Here is a 20430-nt window from a genome sequence, read left to right as displayed (position 1 = left end):
GTAGACTATAGTGTTCTCATATCCATATTCCAGCAAGAAAATCAAATTACTTTCAAACTACAATCGCATTCGATTTCAAAGAGCAATCTTAAGGGATAAGACAATGACTGATAAATCGATGTACATATCCAATAATGATTCACAAAATTAACCCACCTGTAGACTACAATTAGTTGTTGGAACTTTTGGACACTTAACTTAATAAACAAACCAATCAAAATTCTATTAAAGTACCCAAAGTTGTTGAGCTAACGAGTAAGAAAACATTAATAAACTTTTGGGACTAAAGTAAAATTGAGGATTAATATCTGGTGGTTTAGAACTGGTTCTCAGCCATACTGAAAAATTATGTCTTGCATCATATTATATCCAGTTTTCAACAAATATAATAATGTACAATCATAGGATTAAAACCAGTTTGTTTAGCCCGCGCCCTCTGCCTCATGGGGCTAAAAAAAATGGTTTTAATCTTATAATTGTACATTTTATATCCGCGAAAAGCTGTTTATAATACAATGCTAGAAATAACTATTATTAAGATAACCTTTGAGTGTGCTGAGAATACAATTATGGTGGATGGAAACAGTACAATCAACATCACCTGCTCAGAAACAGGAACATTATCTATTATCTAAATTTGGTAATCTGCGACTGTGGCTCAACATGTAGCACATCCACTTGTTGTTGTGGAGTTGATAGGTTTGAATCTCGGTCCAACACAGACATAAAAATGGTACATCAACATTATCTATATATAGTCCTGGTTACCCCTAATTGTTTATTAACATGTAGCACATCTGCTTGTTGTCGGAGTGGTGATAGGTTTAAATCTCGGTCCAACACAGACGTTAAAATGGTACACCAACATTATCTACATATGGTCCTGGTTACCCACAAATGTCGCTTAACATGTAGCACATCCCCTTGTCGTCGTGGAGTTGATAAGTTCAAATCTCTGTCCAACAAAGCATCTTAACTAAAGACATTAAAACTTTGGGATCTAATGTAATAAACAGCCCGTTGTTCCCTCCCCCTCTGCCAATTAATAGATAATAACCGACCCCAAAAAGCATTAAAATAGCCAAAATAAGAAAAGTTGCGTTAGTTTCTCACCCCAAATAATAGATAATGACATTGAAGGTTTTCTGTCCCCCTCTGATTGGCCCAAATGTGTGGCAATTTGTGATCCAAGTTCTGCAGAAGCAAATATTCCAGCAGGAAACAATACTTTATAAATCCACTTGCAATCTGCTGGATTAGAACCGGTTCTCAGCCATACTGTTTCTAACATATTAGTGTTGCTATCAATTCATGCAATTCTTAATCTAGGACACCTGCCATTCCCATAATTGGGGAGGGTGAGGCAAAAACAAGGAGCTCTCATGAAGGCAGCATGTCAAGTTAAACTTGAACGTGGAGCTTGAGCTGGCCATGGTAGCTATACAAAAGTTTCATACTTAATGAAAAAAATCAGCATATGACGTCATAAAATGAGGGATTATCCATTTCTTTTATAGGAGTTTTCTTACTCACTCCTCCTCTCTCATCCCTTATTTTTATGACGTCAGAATTTTTGGAGCGACTTTCTTCACATAAAAAGTTTCTCATACTCCAGGTGTCTTAGTTCCAGACTCTAATCAATCAAAACCTCCATGCCCAATTATCTTAGGACAGCATGTCATGATTCTTTGTTAAAGTATTGTAAACCATCTCTTAGATTTGAAGGATGAATACATTCATTGTTATTTCTTGACTGAGGATGAATGTTTAACAATGGATGAAATTGCTGAGAAAATGAAGGAAAAAAGTCATGAAATTTTTATGTACTTCATTTACATTCTTTGTTTGCTATCATTATGGAGACTCAGATAGAGAGTAGACAATAGGCTGTATATTACACTAGTCCCAAAAGTTTAAAATAACATTTTCTTATACATTGGCTTAACAATTTTGATTGAATGGCTATTTAAGTTGAGTGTTCAAACGTTTCAACCACTAAGTTTAATCTACATAAGGGGTAATTCTGTGTATTAAATTGGGGATGTACATCAATTTATTGGCCATCATCTTATCCATGACAGAGACCTTATTCTAATTAATTACTTAAATATGCTGTACATAACATTTGCCTTATCCCACCCAATCTATTCGTAGGATAACTCCCTAACTGTTCTATGATGCGCACTTTGCCCCGTTTTTTATATTGCTATCCGCCAATTGCCTATTGGTTGGTACAAAACAAGCACAAATTACCAAACATTATTGGTTTAGGGCGGTAGCCAATAGAAGCCGTCCGCCAATGAAGTAATTTAATTAGGAAATGGTAAAAGTTGCATTATCCCTTTGAAAATAGGCCATGACCTAATATATTTGGCCAGGTTTCCTATCCCTTATCCCTGAACTTAATAAACTAACCAATCAAAATACACTTAAGTCTCTATAGCTGTCAGCACAACAACAATAGTCTATAAATTTTTAAAGAACAAGTAGCCATTTACTTACATGTACACTGTTTCATATATTCCATCTTTATTGACTTTCTAAACATAGGCTGCAGCCGCAGCACAGACAACAGCTGCTGTAACCTCAGCCCCTGCTGCAACTAATGCTCCAGGAGAAACCAATGCTGGAGGAGAAACAAACACTGGAGGGGAAACAAATACTGTAGCAGAAACAAATACTGGAGGAGAAACTAACACTGGAGGAGAAACAAATGCAGCTGCGGAAACAGCTGAAGCTGCCGAAACAACTGCAGCAGCAGGCAGCCGGAGAAAGCGTGAGGCAGATGAAAACTCATTTGAAATTCAATATCTTGAAAATGAGTTTATCGCTTTCAAGTGCAAGAAAGTAAATTACACCATGCCTGCAAGATTTATACGTATGAAGTGCTTGGGTAATGGAACTTTCAAACAGTCAAGCATAAAATATCATGAATGTTATGAAATCACCACGACCACAACAACAACTACTACTACTACAACAGAACACCCTATTTGTCCAAAGTCAGCAATAAGAAAATATGAGGAAGAAGTAAAAGAGGGCAAGGATGAATGCCACTGTAGATTTGACGAATGTCTGGAATACCAGCTGAACGAACTGCCCACCCCGTATTCCCGACTCAACATTGAGGAGCACTGCCCTGACTGGGCCAAACTTGTGTTTGACAACAAGACAGTGGATATTCACTGGATGTTCTCTGGCTGTGCCGCACCCGCAGATGCATCCATCAAAGAAATTGCTGAAAAGTATGATGTCAACAATGGTACCGGAGAAGTTTACGTTGCCAATCTTACCAGACACATAGCATTTAGAGAGGATATTAAATGTGTAAGGACTATCATCAAGAATTCTGTATTTGAGGAACCTGCAGAGCAAGTAACAACAGTGGCCAGTGCTGGAGGAGAGGCTAGTGCTGGAGGAGGAGCTAGTGCTGGAGGAGAAGCCAGTGCTGGAGGAGAAGCACAAGCAACAGCTGCCCCCTCAGGTATTTCCTGATATAAATGTAACAGGATGTCTGCAATATTGTCTGTTTGTACTTAAGAATCTCGCTCATTGCTGGTTATTTTTTACAGTCTAGCTTCTTATAGGTCATGGAAAGGTTTTAACTGGTATTTTCAGCTTATGCAACGGCCAACCCAGGTTATGAAAGTACCAAACTATGCATAAAAATATGTGAATATGTGTAATAATTTTATTATTATTATTTTGTATGCTTATGTTGAAATACATATCTATCTAACTATTTTGAAAAGAGAAAATGCCCCAAGAAAAAAATAACCCCTTTAAAATTTGTTTTACTTTTTCTTTTTAAGACAAAAATTTACATGGGTAGACTCATCCCCCCCCCCCCTCCAAGGACAAGTGCAACATTTTAACATGTCCCCAAAGAACAAAATCTATAGGGAACTTGTTTTCTTCCAAACAACTACTAATCTCTTATCTATGGGACACCCTGTAGTCAGTAGCTCATTCAGTTCTTAGCTTACAGGAAAGGTTCGATTCCAGTAACATTTTATTGTTCTAGATTTTAAAGAAGACAAGCAGTGAATTGTTTTCTTAAAGACTACACTGTAAACTGCAGGGAAAGAGGAAACATTGGACTGTAAATTGTACCCTAAGTTCTTTTATCCATTGTCTTATCCCTTAAGATCTGTTGTCAATCTCTTAACACTTGTTCATTTAGGTGATACAACAGAAGCAGCAACCACAGCTGTCGAGACAACAGCTGCAGCTTCTGTGCGAAGAAAGCGGGAAGTGCCAGTCGAATGTGCTCAGATAATAACCATGACAAACGCCATTCTTGACAACTCTAAAATAATCGAAGACTTTGTGATGAACATTGAAGACAATGAGGTCAAAGTTGGTGATGTGTATGATCTTGATGTACGGACAAGTCAATGCTTGGGAAAAGCTCAGGAGCTCAATGATCTGGTTACTGTTATAGAAACTGTTCTAACTGCTCAGAAAAAGTTTCTGGATACTCTGGATGATGAGATTAGAAAGGAGGTTCCCTTCTGTGACCCTAGTGCAGTCACTACAGCTTCCCAGGTAGGATTATTTGCATTAGTTGCTTGTTAGTTGGGTGTTGGGTTTGAGTCTCAACAACCCTTGCTATACTAAAGATGTTAATAATATTACCAACTGTTGCTATGTTTGCTTAGGCCTGAGATGCCAAAGGCACCGGATAAAAAAACTGATTTTAATCTTATGATTGTACATTTTTATATTCATAAAAAACTGGATTTAATATGATGCTAGAACTGGTTCTAATCCACCGGATATTAATCAGTTGCCAAACTATATGGTAAAAATGTTTAGGCCTCCCAAGACTCGACAGTTGCTGGACAGGCAGCTGCAGCAACAACTTCTGGTGACCAGGTGGCAACAACTGCAGCAGCTTCTCAGGAATGGATGTATTACAATGGTACCCAAAGATTTATTACATTAGTACCCAAAATATTAATAAATTGGTATCCAAACTCTTTTTTGCATTGGTACCGGTAGTTCTATTAAATTGGTACCCAAAGTCTTATTACATTGGTACCCAAATTTTTATTACATTGGTACCTACAGTCTTATTACATTAGTACCCAAAGTCTTATTAAATTGGTACCCAAATTTTTACTACATTGGTACCCAAAGTATTATTACATTGGTACCCAAAGTCCTATTAAATTGGTACCCAAAGTCTTATTACATTGGTACCCAAAGTCTTATTACATTGGTACCCAAAGTATTATTACATTGGTACCCAAAGTCTTATTACATTGGTACCCAAAGTCTAATTACATTGGTACCCAAAGTCTTCTTACATTGGTACCCAAAGTCTTATTACATTAGTACCCAAAATCTTATTAAATTGGTATCCAAACTTTTTTTGCATAGGTACCAGTAGTTTTATTAAATTGGTACCCAAAGTCTTATTAAATTGGTACCCAAAGTCTTATTACATTGGTACCCAAAGTCTTATTAAATTGATACCTAAAGTCTTATTACACTGGTACCCAAATTCTTATTACATTAGTACCCAAAGTCTTATTAAATTGGTACCCAAAGTTTTATTACATTGGTACCCAAAGTCTTATTACATTGGTACCCAAAGTCTAATTACATTGGTACCCAAAGTCTTCTTACATTGGTATCCAAAGTCTTATTACATTAGTACCCAAAGTCTTATTACATTGGTACCCAAAGTCTTATTAAATTGATACCTAAAGTCTTATTACACTGGTACCCAAATTCTTATTACATTAGTACCCAAAGTCTTCTTACATTGGTAACCAAAGATTTATTACGTTGGTACCAAAATTCTTATTACATTGGTACCCAAATTCTTATTAAATTGGTACCCTAAGTCTTATTACATTGGTACCCACAGTCTTATTACATTGGTACCCAAAGTCTTATTAAATTGGTACCCAAAGTCTTATTACATTGGTACCCAAAGTCTTATTACATTGGTACCCATGTGGATATTATGACAGAAGAAAAATTATCAATAATTTTAATTGAAATTTCCCCTGGCATTTATTGGTTGGGATGTTTATTCAAAATGGAAGGGAGGGGATGGGAGAGGTTGTTATTTTAGCCTGCTGCAAAGTTCACTTTTTTATAGAACATGAAAATCTTGTGTAAGATCCTAGTAATAATAAATCCATTACCTCAGGAGTCAAATGAGGGGTCAGAAGTGACTGAAGCAGCACCTCAAGAGTCAGCTGAGGGGTCAGGAGCAACTGGAGCAGGTACAGAAGGATCAGGAGGAGGAGTTGCCAGAAAAAGAAGAGCAATTTCTGCCAGAATTAAAAGGAATGCCGAAGGAAGTGGCAGTGCTGAAGGAAGTGGCAGTGCTGAAGGTAGTGGAAATGCTGAAGGTAGTGGAAGTGAAACTACTGCAGCAGCCCCAACAACTGCTCCTCCCACAACAAAGGCTCCTACAACAGTGACTACAGAAGCTGTTAACACCACACTCCCTCCCACAAAGCCCTGGGAAGACTGGCTGAGTATACCTGACTGTATCCCACTACCCACCACAACTGTGCGACCAACAAATGAGACGGACAACTCAACCTTGATTGATGCCACAAGTGATGAGCAAGTCCAGAATGTCAGAAGAAAGAGACATCTTATGAGGTACAAACGAGATATTCAGAAGGTCTGTGACTCCAATATTGTCTTTGGAGTTGTTATCAAGTCTGCCGACAGCTGGACCTTTGAGGTAATTATAAGAACACAGTAATAGTGTCTGACTGATTATGACGTAACAAAAAAAAATAGCCAATGAGAGGCCGTTATTGACTAATGGTAAAATTTAAAGTGGCCTCTTATTGGCTAATTTTTTTTGTTACATCATAATTAGTCAGACACTATTACTGTGTTCTAATTATAAGAGTACCCAAAGTTTTCATATTAGTTTGATAAAAGTACACAATTTTTTTATATTGGTTTGATAAAAGTACCCAAATATAGAGTGACAAGCATATAGATAGACAGACAGTTAGAGATGCAGACAGTTAGATAGACAGTTAATCAGATAGACACACAGCTAGATAGACAGACAGTTAGATAGACAGACAGTTATACAGACAGACAATTAGAGAGACAGACAGTTAGAGAGATCTACAATTAGATAGACAGACAGTTAGATAGACAGACAGTTAGATAGACAGACAGTTAGATAGACAGACAGTTAGATAAACAGACAATCAGATAGACAGACAGTTATATAGACAGACAGTTAGAGAGACAGACAATTAGATAGACAGACAGTTAGTTAGACAGACAGTTATATAGACAGACAGTTTTATAGACAGACAGTTATATAGACAGACAATTAGATTCCATGTTTAGGTGAATGTGTCGCGGTGTAATTGTGGAAATGTATCAGAAGAATATCAAGATTATGGTCATGAACCTGGCAGCACTGAGAGGACCAATTATTATCCTGGAGAGCACTATGTCTACTATGCAACCACCTCAGACCCATGGAATGCTGCCCTGCAAAATGAAAGAACAAGTATTTACAAGACCTGGATGAAATCTATCCAAGATGAAGTTCCACTTTTAGTAAGAGCATCTGAGTTTGAGCCCCACCTGAAGCCCAACATAACATTTATTGGATTCAGAAAATCTGAGGGAGGATTTATTTCTGGTGTGTTCAACATAACTATTCGCAGGCCCCACTGGGATAACCCCGAAAGATTTTCACGAGCAATGAACCAAATTTGTGATGAATACAACATGGATAACTCTAGTGGAGTTTTTGGTCAAGATTATGAAGGGTGGGTTAAACACAAGTTTATTAATCATCGCCTCATCCACATTGATGATTTTGTTCCCCCAGAAGAACAAGAACAGAACATGAACAATGCCAATTTGGCCAGCAAATATGAAGTTGAGGAAGAGTTGGATGAGAGACAGTTGTTCAAGTTGGCAAGGGAAGAAGATTCAGACCTAAGGTAAAGAAAACTGACAGACATTATATTTATAGTAGATCAGTTCCTACATCTATTTATCCAATCAATCAATTGGTGAAGATTATAATAAATCAATTAATCAATCATTCTAATAATTAATCTTTGGACTAATTTGTTTAGCAAATTATTAATAAATATATCATTCAATAGATTAATTAATCTGTCATTCAATCTGTCAATCAATCTATCAATCAATCTATCAATCAATCTATCCATTGATCTATCTATTGATCTATATATTGATCTATCTATTGATCTATCTATTGATCTATCTATTGATCTATCTATCAATCTATCTATCTATCTATCTACTGATTTATCAATCTATCTATTGATATATTGATCTATTGATATATCAATCTATTAATCTAATAATAATAATAATGTTTATTTGGTGCTGCCAGGTACCCCCTAGCTTAGGAGATAGCATATACAATACTCTAAATTGCTGCTATCTATTGACAATTTAGAGTTTAAATTATGATGTTTAGTCTCATACAAAAATAAAATAATATCTATCTATCCATTGATCTATCTATTGATCTATCTATCAATCTATCTATCAATCTATCTATCAATCTATCTATCAATCTATCTATCAATCTATCTACCAATCTATCTATCAATCTATCTATCAATCTATCTATCAATCTATCTATCAATCTATCTATCAATCTATCTATCAATCTATCTATCAATCTATCTATCAATCTATCTATCAATCTATCTATCAATCTATCTATCAATTAATCTATCTATCGATCAATCTATCTATCAATCAATCTATCTATTAATCAATCTATCTATCGATCAATCTATCTATCGATCAATCTATCTATCGATCAATCTATCTATCAATCAATTTATCTATCAATCAATCTATCTATCGATCAATCTATCTATCAATCAATCTATCTATTAATCAATCTATCTATCGATCAATCTATCTATCGATCAATCTATCTATCGATCAATCTATCTATCGATCAATCTATCTATCAATCAATCTATCTATCAATCTATCTATCGATCAATCTATCTATCGATCAATCTATCTATCGATCAATCTATCTATCTATTCATTATTTTCAGATGGGCTGCATTACCAATTGCAATACTATTGATAGTTCCAATTCTGGCCTACCTTCTGTTCAAATCAAGACAATGTATGCTCAAACAATGGTTCTAGACAGATTAAGCTGTATGAATAGTTACTTACAGTATTGCTTTGATCAGAACCGGTTTTCAGCCATACTGAAAAATCATGTGTAACATTGTATTATATTCAATTTTTTATGAAAATAAAAATGTACAATCATAAGATTAAAACCTGTTTTGTTAGCCCCAAGGTGACAAAAGCACAAGCCAAAAAACTGGTTTTAATCTATTGATTGCACATTTTATATATATAGAAAACTGGATATAATATGATAAAAATATACATGATTTTTCATTTTGGGTGAGAACCAACGAAAATTAATCAGTTTCTAAGTGATACTGGAATAAAAATTAATTCTTGAATATATACCTTGAATATATTGATTTTTATTACAAATTTTGAAATAACAAAAAATCAAAAATATAACCAATTAGTTTGTAATTAGTTATCTCTTAAATTTAATTTTTAAAAAAAGCTTTATTCAAATTTTAATTGCAATTATATTTTATCTTTTTTATTAAATATGTGATATTTAAAAGATTTATTAAAGTTTAAAATAAATAAGAATTTGAAATCATTCTGTTCAATGTTCAAACCATAAAATAAAAAAAATTATAAAGAAATTATGTTATTTGTTTCAAATATATTACATAACACAAAATAACAAAATAAATATTTATATTTGGTTAAAATAAATTGTATATAATATTTAGTTTCATAAATAACTAATAATAAAAACTAGACAGATATCATTTTAGCTCATCAAGTGCCCCTAGAGACCTCTAGGGGCACTTGATGGTAGTGGTTGGGGGTAAGTAGACCCTTCACTTTTCAGTAAAAAAATGGGAGGGGGGTCCATTAGCCAAAATGACCTATAAGAAGCTTCACTGTAAAGATGAACCTGATTGGTTCAGTGGTTTGCGAGATCCTTTAGTACACACAGACAGATATACATACTGTTGCTTTTATATCAGGATAGAAGTACCTGGAGTAGCCTTTAGAATTCAGGAAAATAGCTTAAAACTAACCCCAAGATATTTATAAAGCTTCCCTAAAAAGTACAACCAATTCGGGGGGGGGGGGAAGTCTGGTAATTTTTTTTGAGGCAATCTCTCTTTAGTTATAAAATTTCCCAGGTCCTAGAAAAGTAAAGGAGAACCATATCAGTTAAGGCGTTTAGCAACGATACAACCAAACAGACAGACAGACAGGCATCTAGGTACTTTTATACAAGGATAGTTTAAGACAAATCTACGCCTTTAAGGGTGTTTTCTTGTTCTTGTGAAGATGTTTTATATCATCCATTAATTTGATGTTTAAGTTAATGCCATCTTTCCGAAGCACCTAAATCAAATAAAAGTTTTACAAAGGAATAGTTATTTATCGCATTATGTTATAGACAGTGTTCCACGGTTATTAACATGGAATATTCTAAGATTCAAACCAAGAGCCTATGAACCCTTGGTCTAACAAAACTGGTATTTTTAGAAAGTTGTTTGTAATACAATGCTATACATAATTTTTCAGTATGTCTGAGAACTGGAGCGAATATTATTAGTTATTTATCGCATCGTATTATAAACAGCTTCCCGCGGACATCGAAATAAAAAAAATAAAGATTCAAACCAGTTTTGGTAGCCCTGAGGGTCAGGTCAAGTACTTTGACCCCTTGGTCTAACAAAACTGATATTAATTTTAAGATTTTTCATTTTATTATTTTTAGAAGGTTGTTTGTAATACAATGCTATACATGATTTTTCAGTATGTCTGAGAACTGGTTCTAATCCACCAAATATTAATAGTTATTTATTGCATCGTTTAATAAACAGCTTCCCGCAGATATGAAAATGTACAATTGTTAGTTTAAAATATTATGATTGTACACTTTTATATTTATAGAAAACTGTCTATAATTTGATGCTATACATGATTTTTCAGTATTGCTGAGAACTGGTTCTAATACAGCGGATATTAATTTGTTCTAAAGCCATACTGGAATAGTTATTTCTCGCATCGTATTATAAACGGCTTTCCGCGGATATAGAATGTACAATTATAAGATTAAAACTAGTTTTTTAGCCCCAAGGTGCCAAAGGCACCGTTTAAAAAACTGGTTTTAAACTTATGATTGTACATTTTTATATTCGTATAAAGCTGGATATAATACGATGCTAGACATAGTTTTTTCGTATAGATGAGAACCGGTTCCTATCCACCGGATTTAAATGAATACAAGAAAAACATTACATAAATTGATACTGCATCATAAGGCAGAGATCTAAAGGGATAAGACAATGGCCAATAAATTGATGTTCATCCCCAATGATTCATCAATAACAAAACTGGTATTCTCGAAAAATTTTCAGAATAGCCGGGAAACGGTTCTTATCCACTGGATATTAATCGGTTTCAAAGCCATACTGGAAAAGCTATTACCTTGTTATTTTTTAGTTTAATTATTTGATCAAAATTCTCATTTTTAATCATGTCTTCTGTGGAGTCTTTTTCTTTCAATTTTATTCTTATTTCAATACTTTCGTTATCATCCTGAATTTTAAACAAGGATGACAACATTCATAAGTAGCAAATCACAACCCCCCCCCCCTGGATCTAAAGGGATAAGACAATGGCCGATAAATTGATGTACATCCCCAATGATGATGCAAAGAAATTACCACTTCAGTAGATTAAAATTAGAGTTTGAAACGTTTGAACAATCAATTTAATTCAAAATTCACGATTGTCCCCAAAGTTATTAAGCCTACGAATAAGAAAACGTTATTATATTTTAATCTACTGGAGGGGTAGTTTTGTTTATAATCATAGAGGATGTACATTAATCTATTTTCTTATCAATTACTAGCGGTTATCCCTTAGAGGCCTCTAGGGGCACCTAAGTTGGAGAATGGGGGGAGGGAAGTTGAAAGTCGCCCCATGCTTATTTATAATTTTCTCTTGAGAGGGTGGTTGTACCCTCCCTTAAAATAGTTATAAATCTTCCCAGGACCTATGAGAAGCTATATTGTAAAGAATAATAATATATTTTTTAGCAGTTAACGAGATCCTTTGGTAAAGACAGTCACAAACACACATACAGACATACTATTACTTTTATATAAGGATAATATATGGGTTTATAAAAATAAAAGTTATTTTCTTATTCGCTGATTTTTAAACATTTATTATAAAATATTTTAGACAAAATCTTCGAGTTGTTTCTTGAAAATCTACCAATTTTAAAAATTCGTCAATTCCCCTCACATATTGATCATGAACAAACATTTTTTTTAGGTGTTTAAATCTTGGCCCGACACTGCGTCATAACTGAAGACGTTAAAAATGGTTTCTACTGCTGCTATTTCTGGTGTGTGACATAAATAATTATGATAGGGGGAATGCATATAAACAGGCGCAACTCATTAGCATTCACATTTTGTATTTCTTAGACAAAGTCGTGCAATTAATGAGTTGGTTGTCTGTTTGATGTTACTTAACCTAATACCAGCATACCCATCACAGAAGAAGTATTTGTATTTTTCTAAAATCAAAAAAATGAGGGGGGCACTCTAATCAATTGAAAATTATTACATAAGCTGCTTTAAAACTTATTTAGAGAAATGAAAGACACAAAAAAATCTTGAATATTTAGCAAAATTTAGGTTAGGTTAAATAAGGTTAAAAGAAGCCCGAAAGGCTAGAAGTCCGCAGGGACAAAAAAGTTGTTTATCTTTTAAAATAAAGATACTATCATCTCAGAAGTTTTTTTTTAATTTTGAAAATTAATATTCTTTGAAACTTACTTTCTCATTATCTGTTTTAGTTTCAATAGTTTCTTCATCAACCCTTTCAGTTTCATAATCCTTGCCAGCAAGACTACAATATAGTTGTATTATAAGTATAAACAAATATATCAACATCATTATAAGCAAAGCTTTGAAGCAGTTGGACAAACAACCATTAACACTTGTAGAGTGTCAGAACTGAATAATCAGAATGTAAATATATAAGTCCAAACAAAATTATAAGGAAAATTGTTCTAAATTGCTTAAATACAGGATATGTTTGAGGACATACTTACATTTTAAAGACTTGATTATAAAGAAGCTTTGCTTATAATTAGTATTCCAAAAATTAGATGGATAAATATTTATATCAAAAAAGTTAAAAATCAGCATGTTTTAAATGGATGTACAATTATTCTGGTAATGATTGTAGAGTTACTCTTCTGTCTAAATAATACCTAACTACTATAGGATTCACCATTCCAAGTTTTAAATCTCTGGGACAATTCTAACATGCCCAGATTAACAGTAAGAGCTTTCTGTAATGGACAGACGTAACAAACCTAATTATAGAAAAACTTTTCTTTTAAAAACATGAATATTTTGTAAAAAATTTCAAACCAACAGCTTACCTGTCTGTATTCCATAAAGAATGTTTTATCAAATGTGTTGCATACTGCTTATGATTCTCATTGTTTGTACTTTTAATTTTATCATTATTATCATTGGTATTACTTTTATCCACTGCATTTTGGAACTTAAGCAAAGGTTCATTTACTAAAGTTTTGCTTTTTAATTCTCTCGATGGATCTAATTGAATCTTTTCTTCTGGAGTATTAGATTTTATCTGTGATAAATTACCATCCTCAAGATAATTTTCTGTGTTGTTATCAATTCCTGAATCCATTTGCTTAGATGTTAAATCATCATATGAATCATAGTTGTTACCCCCAGTCCAATTAAAATCTTCATAATCATTTTCCTCCTTTGCAAACTTGGCAATTTTGTTGTATTCATTACTTTCATTTGTAGTTGTGTCTATGGTTATGTTCTCATTTTCAGGCTCTTTAAAATCAGGTGCATTAAAATTTTCTGTACTGAGAACTTCAGAATAGTCATTTGTTTGAGTAATGTCATCATAAGAATTTATTTGATCTAACCCATCATAGTCATAATCATTATCTGATTCATGATTGTTTTTAATTTCTAAATCAATATCTGAATTATCATCATATTCCTTGTTAAAAATATCCTCATTGCTGTCAATTTCATCATTAATAGAACTTTCATCTTTTATAAGATGTGTAGATATCCCTTCTTTATTTTCTTTGGTCTCATTATTAATATAATTTTCATTTGAGTTATTCTCTGCTTCATCAATATAATCTTGATCTTCAATTGATTTGATATCATCTAGACTACTTGGGTTTGATTCATCACTGTTATCTGGCAGTTTTTCGTCATGAAAATGAAGAATGTTAGTAGTATCATTTGAAGTTGTGTCTATTGATATAGAATTAGGCACATTAGAATTGAGAAACTGAGAATAGTCATTTAATTCAGTGGTGTCATCATAAGCATTCTGATTATTATCTTTATAAATTTCTTTGTTCAGCTTTATTTGATCTAACCCATCATAGTCATATTCATTATATGCTTCATAATCATTTTTTATTTCTTGATCAACATCTTCTTCAACTCCTGAATTATCCATAGATTTTTTGCTAAAAATATCCTCATTGCTTTCAATTTGATCATCAATAGCATTTTCTACTTTAATAAGATGTGTAGATACCCCTTCTTTATTTTCTTTGGTCTCATTATTGATATAGCCTTCATTTGAGTTATTTTCTGCTTCATCAGTAAAATCTTGATCTTTGTTTTCAATTGATTTGATATCATCTTGACTCCTTTGTTTTGATGCATCACTGCTATCTGGCAGTTTTTCATCATAAAAATGAAGAATGTTAGGAGTATCATTTGAAGTTGTGTCTAATGATAGTTTATCATCTTCTTTCTCTTTAAAATTAGGCACATTAGAAGTTTCTGCACTGAGAAACTCAGAATAGTCATTTGATTTAGTAGTGTCATCATCAGAATTCTGATTATTATCTTTATAAATTTCTTTATTCAACTTTATTTGATCTAACCAATCATAGTCATATTCATTATCTGCTTTATAATCATTTTCTATTTCAAGAGAAAGATCTTCTTTAATCCCTGAATTATCCATAGATTCTATGTTGAAAATATCTTTGTTGCTATCAATTTGATCTTGATTTTCAATTGATCGAAGATCATTTTGACTCCTTTGTTTTGTTTCATCTCTGTTATCTGGCAGTTTTTCATCAAAATCATCAAAAATGTCTGGAATACTAACCAACATTTCTGTTGTTTCATCATCTTTACTATTATACGTAGTTTCTTCTTTGTTTGATTCCAAAGAATTAAGATGATTGTAATCAATTTCTTTTTCTGAGAATTCATTATCATTTATTTCCTCCCCTCCTAGGTAATCTAAATCTTCATTTTCATAACTGTCAATCACATTATCATTTTTACCCAAAAGATGTGTATTTAATATATCTTTATCTACTTTGCTAAGACCAGATTTTTTCAACTTAAATGCATCCAGATCATTGTAATCATAACCATCATTTGAGTCATAATTGTTTTTGAATCCAAGTTCACTGGGATCCTCTTTTTTCATTTCTGAATGATAATCATATCCTTCATTAAAGATGTTTTCATTGCTATTAATTTGAATTCTATCATTCATAATATTTGTATTAATTGTATCCACTGGATCTAATATGTCTTTGCCGATGTAATCATAATTTTTACCAGAAAATTTGTCTTCTTCAAACAGAGGATTTCTTAAACCAGATTCATGAAAGTAATCAAAACTAGGATTATCATTGTTTTCACAATCCTCATCTTTACTTTCAGTATATTCATTTATTTTTCCATTGCCCAAATGATCTTTCAGATTACTTCCAATCTCTTTTTTATTTTTGTATTCTTTTCTTGTGATGGGTCTTTTTACAAATTTGTGGATGAATTTGTCAGGTCCATTAATTTCTTTGTTTTCTTGATCACTTATCTGATATATGTTTGTATGGCCTATGTCATAATTATGATTGTCCATTAGATTGTCTGTGTAAACAGTATAAATATCATCTGTTTTACTATCATCATTGTATCTATTATTGTAAATAGTTTCCAACCCACCACCTATATTATTTTCAACTTGAGCATAATCTTTATTGTCATCAGTAATATCCATGTCATCACATATGTCTATTTCTTCATCCATATCATATGATTCTAATTCCTCAGTATGAGTGATGTCATTTTTAGGAGTTATGACTTTGTCAGGGTTGTAATTTGTTCCATCATTATCACATTCATCATTATTAACAGTATCATCAGTCAGAAAAATTTCTCTCTGATTATATTTGGGATAATAAAAGGACTTTCTTGAAGGAAGTTTTAAAGATTTTAATTCACTTGATAAAGAAGTTGGAGTGCCAATTTTAAACTTCTTTTGATGAATTGGTCTTTGATTTTTATGTTTAAATTTATTTTGAACAACATTTGGGTCATAAAATCTTGGTTTAAGTGGTCTATTTGACTTGTGAGACATTGGATGTTTCATTTTAGCAATGTTTTTCTTGTCACCTTGATGTTTTGAAGATGGAGAAAGGTTTGGGAACTTATGGTGCCATGGGCCAACATTCTCAGGTCTGTGTTCTTGCTCTTCAAATGTTAGGTTATATTCTGCATCATTGGGATCAGTAGTTTTAGGCTCAATATTTGTTTGATCAAGAAACCCAAAACTATTTTTATGGTTTGTTACCTGTCTTGGATTTGGAGTAGTTTTCACTAATGACTCTTGATTAGGTAGATTAAGTTTTGGAAATTTATTCCACCATTTGACTATGTTTCCTGCCTCTTCATCTGGCTTTGTTTTGTTACCATTAACATTTTTGTGAAATGAAACAAAATGGTGAGGGACAGGATTAGGTTGATTATGATGATCTTGCTCAGTTGGAAATAGATCATAATCTGTTTCAATAGGATTTAATTGGGGTGTCTGCTGAAAATTATCAAAAGACAACATTTGAGGATCTTTAGTTGACATATCCTTATTGTTACTCTCATCATGCTCATTTTCATTGGATTGAAAAGAAAAAATATTGAATGGCTCATTGTTCATATCCTTATTAACTACATTTAGCTTAGTTGTTGTTTTATTGATAAAGTCCTTATTATCATTGCTGCTTTTATCATCATAGTCTTTTTCATTTGCTTCATTATTCTTCGTAAACTCCATGTCATTATTCGATGGTGGAAATATCATCTTGCTTTTAGATGGTTTACATACATAGAGAATTTTGTCAATATAAACTATTTTAATATCAGATCTGGATGTGTGTAAGAATTTTATATTTATTGCTTTAAACCAGGGAGGGAGGGGACATTTGGCTATTTAATACACTAGTCCCCAGAGTTTTCAAATTTTTTGGAATAAGATCTTTGGGGTCTTTTTTAAAATTTTGATTGATTGGTTCATTAAGTTGAATGTCCAAATGATTCAACTACAAATTGTAATCTACAGAAGTGCTAATTTTGCATATCATCATTGGGGATATACATCAATCTATCGGCCATTGTCTTTTACCTTTAGATCCCTGGTCTATAAAGAACTGAGTAGTTTGTTTAGACAAAAATATATTTTCACATATGTGTAAAAATGACTAATTTAAAATATGAAAATTCGTACTCCTTGACTGAAGACTTGTCTGGAACTTTGCTTAAATTTTCATTTTGAGAAAAATTATTGGAATCTTTTTCTTCCAGCGGAGCTGCAGATTTAATTAATTCATTTTCAGCAAAATTAAGTTCTGTAGTTGTATCATCTAGAAGTTCTTCTTCTTCATATTCATCTAGTGAGTAATCCTCTCCTTGAATAGAATCTTTGGGTATAGTCCCTTTTGTGACATTATATCTAAAGGGGTTTGTCGTATTTTAACATAGGCTTATGATAGGTTATTTAAGGTTAGGATAGGTGATTGCTATGCAGAGTTAGGCAATTGGCCCTGCAGGGTTAGAGCCCCCTGCAGGGGATAGAAATAGGAGAAAAGCAACTGTGAAATCACAAAAAATGACTCTTACGAGGCAATGTCACGAAAGAGACTATACCCAAATCTTCATCTAACGTGTAATCCTCTCCTTTAATAGAATCTTCATCTGATGGGTTGGTTATGGTATTCTTTTCATTTATGTCAGAATCATTGTCATCTTTTTCATTGCTATCTAGATAATCAACAATTACCTACCACATCATTTATATCCCACGTGTTTGGACAGAAAAGGAGACATTACACATTTGAGTGTCATTGACATCATTCCCGCACTTATGAGGTAATTGATGAGGTATCTAACTCGTCAATTACCCTGTACGGTCAAGGTTGCTGTCGATGACCAAGTTTTTCTTTTGTCCAAACATAGGGAGTATCAGGTTAAGTAACACCCTACAGGCACCCAACTCTTTGATTACATGACCTTTGTCTATGTATATTACTGAGTTGCATCTGTTTAGGGCTAAGGCATTCCCTTTACCTTAACTAATTCTGTTCACATATGACACAGCAGCAGTAGAAAATGTTTTTAACTTCTTTAGTAATGACATGGTGACTTGTTACCTCCATGTTGACTTGCTGATGTGCTACGCGTTAAACCAAGGTTGTGAGTTTACTCTATTATTAACCTAATACTGTAGAATATTTAGATAACCAGCGACTGTGGCTTAGCACGTAGCACACATGCTCAACATCGAGGAGGCGAATGGTTCCTACTGCTGCTATGTCATTGTCTTATTACACAAGATTAAGCATCTAAAGGGATAAGACAATGGCTGATAAATGGATGTGAATCTCTAATTATGATAAATAACCAATCAGTAGATTACATTTAGTGGTCAAAAATAATAAACCAACCAACTAAAATTTAAGCTTTTAAGCTAACAAATGAGAAAACATCTATATAAAACTTGGGGGACTAGTGTAATAAACAGCCAAATTTCCCATCCCCCTTGGTTATGATATCTAATTTCTTTATACTACAACTAACCTAAATCTTCACTGATTATATCATAGTATGTTATAGAATAATCTGTACCGTCTGAAATTATTCAAAATTAAAATCAATCTGTGGAATGTCACAAACCTCAAAACAGTTCTCAGCCATACCAAAAAATTATGTATAGCATCATATTATAAAGTATAAAGTTTTTTTTATGAATATACAATGTAAAATCATAAAATTAAAAGCAGTTTATTAAAGTAAGTGAAAATCTGGTTCAGTTTCAAAATAATTATAAATCCATTATTTTGTTATAAGTCTCAAATGAAACTGACCTATCTGCCAGACTTATAGAGTAGACAAATGAACATTAAATAAAATTGTAAGTAAATTGTTGCAAAACTGCTAAAATACAGGATATGTTTAAAGACATATTTACATTTTTAAGATATAAAAACGCTTCGATTATAACATTGTTGTAATATGAAATGGTATTTCAAATATCGATGAATAGGATAGTTATTTAAAGTAAAAACATAGCATGTAATAAATAAATGTGTGGACTTTCTGGGGATCTACTGCAGTTCACAGTAAAATATTGCTGGTAACAAATATTGCCAAAAATCTATGAATGTACAGATCATGCCTGCACGCTGTTTTAAGCGGCATAAGAAGGCCTACAAATAATCTGGAATAGCCATAAAGTAATAATGCATAATTATCTCGCAGTGCAGAGAAATGCGCGAAGAAGACCTATTTACGATGTTTTTCTTCAGTGATGCTTTCACTGTGCGTCAATGGATCTTGGCTATTCTAGATAGCAGCCTTTAAAATTCATAGATTTTTGGCAATATTTGTTACCAGCAATATTTTACCGTGAACTGCAGTAGATCCCTTTCTGGTAATGATTGTAGAGTTGTTACACTTTCTAAATCATAACTTACAGTTATGGGAATCATCTTATATAGTTTGTAATTGACAGGACAACTCTAACATGCTTTAATTACTGATAAGAGCTATCAAATACTGGCGTACAGATGAAACAACCCTAGTTATAGAAGTGCTTTGCTTTTACTATTACCCTTGTCTTCCTCTCCATTTTTAAAATCCAAGTAATCATCATCGGACTCTATATGATCCTATGAAATGTAATATAGTTAATATATTAAGGACAGAAATATATTTTGCAAGATTTTGCTTTGTGAAGTACAGAAAAGCTATATTTTGCAAGATTTTACTACGCAAATAACAGAAAAGGTATATTTTGCAAGATTTTGCTACATGAATGACAGAAAAGCAATATTTTGCAAGATTTTGCTATGTGAAGGACAGAAAAGCAATATTTTGCAAGATTTTGCTATGTGAAGGACAGAAAAGCTATATTTTGCAAGATTTTGCTATGTGAAGGACAGAAAAGGTATATTTTGCA

At 32.9% G+C, this 20430-nt stretch overlaps 2 protein-coding genes across 2 annotated transcripts; one reads left to right on the top strand and one right to left on the bottom strand.

The window, feature by feature from the left end:
* The first annotated feature begins 853 nt into the window (after nucleotides 1–853).
* LOC145307019 (uncharacterized) lies at nucleotides 854–9828 on the top strand. Its single transcript, XM_080149358.1, has 7 exons — nucleotides 854–886; nucleotides 2551–3484; nucleotides 4184–4548; nucleotides 4819–4947; nucleotides 6167–6715; nucleotides 7348–7955; nucleotides 9066–9828. Exons 1-7 carry the CDS (start codon nucleotides 854–856, stop codon nucleotides 9160–9162), a joined length of 2715 nt encoding a protein of 904 aa, XP_080005484.1. The 3' UTR covers nucleotides 9163–9828.
* A 3083-nt stretch (nucleotides 9829–12911) lies between these two features.
* Nucleotides 12912–19096, bottom strand: LOC145307018 (uncharacterized). Its single transcript, XM_080149357.1, has 5 exons — nucleotides 19050–19096; nucleotides 18120–18233; nucleotides 17701–17881; nucleotides 13547–17341; nucleotides 12912–13005 (listed from the first exon to the last, which is right to left on the bottom strand). Exons 4-5 carry the CDS (start codon nucleotides 17275–17277, stop codon nucleotides 12912–12914), a joined length of 3825 nt encoding a protein of 1274 aa, XP_080005483.1. The 5' UTR covers nucleotides 17278–17341; nucleotides 17701–17881; nucleotides 18120–18233; nucleotides 19050–19096.
* Nucleotides 19097–20430: the final 1334 nt, after the last annotated feature.

Source organism: Acartia tonsa, chromosome 15, assembly GCF_053477335.1.
Source record: "Acartia tonsa isolate MP-2025a chromosome 15, ASM5347733v1, whole genome shotgun sequence".
Lineage (NCBI taxonomy): Eukaryota > Metazoa > Arthropoda > Copepoda > Calanoida > Acartiidae > Acartia > Acartia tonsa.
This window is presented reverse-complemented; position numbering and strand designations above follow the sequence as displayed.